Source organism: Anoplophora glabripennis, unplaced genomic scaffold, assembly GCF_000390285.2.
Source record: "Anoplophora glabripennis isolate ALB-LARVAE unplaced genomic scaffold, Agla_2.0 scaffold1649, whole genome shotgun sequence".
In the NCBI taxonomy this organism is placed as follows: Eukaryota; Metazoa; Arthropoda; class Insecta; order Coleoptera; family Cerambycidae; genus Anoplophora; species Anoplophora glabripennis.
The window spans coordinates 28,513-33,555 of NW_019417722.1; the positions used below are offsets into that span (position 1 = coordinate 28,513).

Here is a 5,043-nt window from a genome sequence, read left to right on the forward strand (position 1 = left end):
TAGATTTAACATATTCAATATCTTGAATAACTCTCAGACGATTTTTTCCGAGAGAATAAATTTCCTCTGGGTCTCCAGGACGAGCGCCTTCTTTACGACGCTGCCGGGGGGTGGGGCGCAGACGCCTAGGTCGCGCGCCATCGCTGCGCTTCGGCCGCTCTCGGAACTTCATAAGCTCGTGGAGTCCAAGCCCCTTCCGTCATGTATGCACGTTCCGGCGGCCAGCATCCAAATCTAGTCGCTTGTCGCCTTTCGATGCCGACGGTCGCCGATTATCGCGAGACGCGGGCGTAACCGTCTCCCATTGTGTACCACCAAATTCTAGCGAAAACGAAAACACGATTTTAAACCTCACATAGTTTTCAAACAGACTTTAGTTTTAATTTCCCGAACGTGTTTTCTAAAAGGAAATATATTTATAATAAAAATAGATATAAGTAAATGTCAACGAGGCATTAGTAAAATTTAAAATATTTTCCAGCCGCGAAAACTCGGCGATGCCGAGCAATAAACGTCAATTACCGACTATTATTAATATTTACAATGCACAGTAATGTGGTTGTAGCGGGTGCGCGCTGACTGTGGGGGTAGGCGAGGGTATATACCAGCGGCCAACGGGGCGCCTAGTCAGTTCGCTCTCAGCGTTTGGGGTGGCAACATCGGTAGTCTTCTCGGCGGTACAACTACCACGCGCTCGTGTGCTCTAATCCGGGGTGTGACATTGTAACATGCTACTGTATGGACTTTTATCGCTGTGAGAAAAATGGCTTGTAAAATTTTCGGGTTTCTTGTGGTTTTGGTGTTGGCCAGTGCGAGCGGCAACGACTTTGTGCCTACGGATAGTTCTTCGCAGCCCCTGCGATACGAAGCCCCGGATGACTGCCAGTGGTGGGTGCGAGAACCAGTCACGGCGGGCGGCCAAGACGAAGTCGCGTTGACGTGCAATTTAAGGACCATCAACAGCGAGTTTGACACCACCAATTTCAGCGTGATTCCCTCCGAGCACACCACTTCCCTCAGGATTGAATGCAATGCGGACATAATGTCTCGCAGTAGTTTGGACGACAAGAGCTTCGTGCATCTCACTAAACTTAGAGCTCTGGAACTGGAGCACTGCAAGCTGGGGAGATGGCCGGCTGGAACTTTGTTGGGATTACGTGATCTTAGAAACCTCACTGTGCGAACACACAACACGGAATGGCCTGCCATGAATTTGGATTTCTCAAGAGACAGCTTTGCTCCTGTCAGACAGCTAGAAAGGCTGGATCTAAGCTGCAACAATATATGGTCGTTCCCGGAAAACATTTTCTGCCCCTTGATTAACCTAGTCGCCCTAAACGTAAGTGAGAATAGACTTCAAGACGTCAGCGATCTGGGATTTAGGGAAAAGGCCCCGGGACTGCCGCAGCCTCTGATAAGTGTCGCAGACGACGACCCCCAGCAGCACCCCGAGGCTACACGCACGTTTGCACACCCTTGCAGTTTAGACATTCAGGTACTTGACACCTCATTTAATCATTTCGTTTTAATACCCGCGAACGGCTTCAGTGTCCTACGTAGATTGCGTGAACTGTACATACACAATAACGAAATATCCATGGTGGCAGATCGCGCTCTAGCAGGTCTCAAAGCTCTGCAAATATTTGACCTGTCGAACAACAAAGTAGTGGCACTGCCTTCTGAACTATTCAAAGACAGTGTCGGTTCCATCAAAGAGATTTATTTACAGAATAATTCCATTAGTGTGTTAGCCCCTGGATTATTCGCGAATTTAGAGCAGCTACTGGCGCTAGATCTATCCAGAAATCTTTTGACTAGTTCCTGGATTAACGCTGACACGTTCTCAGGCCTCATTAGACTTGTCTTACTGAATCTGTCTTACAATAGAATAACGAAATTGGACCCGTCGTTCTTTAGGGATTTATATACACTGCAAATTCTAAATTTAGAGCACAACTCTGTGGAAACAATCCCGGCCGACACGTTTGCCCCTATGAATAATCTGCACACGTTGATAATTTCGTATAATAAAATCACGTACCTCGACGCTTACTCTCTCAATGGCCTGTACGTTCTCTCTTTGTTAGCTCTGGATAATAACCTGCTGGAAGGAATCCACCCTGAAGCTTTCAGAAATTGTTCCAGCTTGCAGGATCTAAATTTAAACGGTAACTTACTAAAAGCTGTTCCCCTGGCGCTCAAGGATATGCGTCTGATGAGAACCGTGGATTTGGGAGAGAACCTCATCACCTCCTTGGAAGAACCCGGCTTCAGGGGTATGAGCAACTTGTACGGCTTGAGACTCATAGGAAACCGCTTGCAGAATATCAGCAAACGCGTTTTTTCGGACCTGCCCGCTTTGCAGATTTTAAATTTGGCTCGAAATAAAATCCAGAAGGTCGAGCAGGGGTCTTTCCAGGCCAGCCCTAATCTGCAAGCCATTCGACTGGACGCTAATCTCCTCACCGACGTCAACGGATTATTTTCTGAAATTCCTAGTTTACTCTGGCTGAACATATCCGATAATCAGATCGAGTGGTTCGACTACGCATTAATTCCGCAAGGCTTGCAGTGGCTAGACATGCACAAAAATAAAGTACGAGAACTTGGCAACCACTACAACCTCGATTTTGAACTGCGGCTGCAAACGCTGGACGCCAGCTTTAATAAACTCACAAAGATAAACGCCGCCGCAGTGCCGAGCGGCATTGAATTATTATTCCTAAACGACAACCTCATATCGATTGTGGAGCCGCACACGTTCATAAAGAAAACAAACCTGACCAGAGTGGATCTGTATGCTAATCAGATAATAAGCATGGACCTCAACGCGCTCCGGCTCACTCCGGTGGATCCGGAACGGCCGCTGCCGGAATTCTACATCGGGGGAAATCCATTCCAGTGCGACTGCACCATGGAGTGGCTGCAGCGTATAAATAAACTGGACCACCTGCGGCAACACCCGCGCGTTATGGACTTGGAGAGCATATACTGCAAGCTGCTCTACAATCGCGACAGTAATTACCTCCCGCTGATAGAAGCCGAGTCCTCTCAATTCCTCTGCACATACAAGACGCACTGTTTCGCGCTGTGCCACTGTTGCGACTTCGACGCCTGTGACTGCGAGATGACCTGCCCCACGAACTGCACCTGTTATCACGACCAATCCTGGTCAGCCAACGTCGTGGAGTGCTCGGGGGTAGGGTACACCGAGATGCCCAGCAGAATCCCTATGGACGCGACTGAGGTCTATCTGGATGGGAATAACTTTGGTGAGTTATCCAGTCACTCGTTTATAGGCCGTAAGAATTTGAAAGTTTTGTACGCCAATAACTCGAATATAGCCGCAATTTACAACCACACGTTCAGCGGATTGCGGAGACTCACGATATTACATTTAGAAAATAACAGGATAAAGGAACTGCTAGGTTTCGAGCTTGCGAGCTTAGAATACTTGCGCGAGCTTTATTTACAGGGCAATATGATACACTTTATCGATAATAGGACTTTCTTGGAGCTGAAGCAATTGGAAGTTCTCCGCTTGGACGGCAATCGCCTGCATTCGTTTGAAGTGTGGCAATTTGCGCTTAACCCGTATCTCGTGGAAATTGGACTGGCTTATAATCAGTGGTCCTGCGATTGCCAATACGTCTCAAAGTTTAAAACGTGGCTTCAAGTCAATCATGGAAAAGTGGGAGACGCGAATAAAATCACCTGCATGTACAACAATATAACTAAAGCCCTAGGCCCGCTCATGACGGACTTTAATAACACTTCCTGTGTTAATTCGTACGCTGGCAGCAATAGAGCGGTGGTCGAGACCCAGGCGATGAACGACTACCTGCCGCTGCTACTCGGCACGATGTGTGTTTTCATAGCCAGCGTTGTTATTGTTTGTGGCGCTTTCTACTATCGCCGGGAATTGCGCGTGTGGATTTACTCGCGATGCGGATTAAGAATGTGCTATAAAACAACGGCTTTCGAGGAACAACAAGATAAGGACAGACTTTTCGACGCGTACGTCAGTTACAGCGTGAAGGACGAGGCTTTCGTTAGCCAAGTATTAGCCCCGGGGCTGGAGTCCGGGGATCCGGGCTACAGACTGTGTCTGCACTACAGAGATTTCAACGTCTCGGCGTACGTGGCCGACACCATCATCGAAGCGGTGGAGTCGTCGCGACGCACCATAATAGTGCTCTCAAAGAACTTCCTCCATAACGAATGGTGCCGGTTTGAGTTTAAATCCGCTTTGCACGAGGTTCTGAAGGACCGCAGGCGCAGGTTAATTTTCGTCGTGACCGGCGAACTGCCCCACAGAGACTTAGACCCCGACTTGCGTCTGTACTTAAAGACGAACACGGTGATTGAATGGGGCGATCGCCAGTTCTGGCAGAAGTTGCAATTCGCTATGCCCGACATCAGGAGGCCCTGCGTCCACCAGAGGTCCTCGGTGAATATCTACGCAACGGCCACTCCGTCCCATCAGGACCGTGCCCGGAGTCCGGCGTTGCCGCCTCCCCCGCCCCCGGGGAAGCTGCCACCGTTCCTGCAACATTCCTCAAGCCTGCCCAGGGACACAAGGACAATGCCGCATCCTTTGTGGGCGTAGCGGATGTTCTTTAGCAGGTGAGACTTTGTTTCAAATATTTCAACACCCCTCGTTTGTTTGTATAGGGTGGTTGCCATTCTGCAGATGTTTCAGTGGCACCAGATATCCCCCGATATTAATTTATTTATTTATTTCGATATGCCATGCAATAGCCAACGTCAAAAGCAATTGTAGGATGTGAAAAATATGTGATACTAAAAAAAAAACATCACAACACCAGGTAACATAAATAAAATTACATTATAAATGTAAAATGGTAAATATACAATAGAAAATACATATTTACAGAATAAATAGTCGTCAGATGCGTCTTCTAATATAACAGAATATGAATCTTACAGTACAATATATTTATAGTTTATTTTAAAAAGAATATTTTTTAATAGTATACTTACTGCTGAATATAGCAAGTTTATCTTGTAATAAATTACAGT

General features: G+C 47.3%; 1 protein-coding gene across 1 annotated transcript; it reads left to right on the plus strand.

Annotated features, from left to right (window-relative positions):
* The first annotated feature begins 377 nt into the window (after positions 1-377).
* LOC108916537 (toll-like receptor 6) lies at positions 378-4,609 on the plus strand. Its single transcript, XM_018722817.1, has one exon. It carries the CDS (start codon positions 764-766, stop codon positions 4,607-4,609), a length of 3,846 nt encoding a protein of 1,281 aa, XP_018578333.1. The 5' UTR covers positions 378-763.
* Positions 4,610-5,043: the final 434 nt, after the last annotated feature.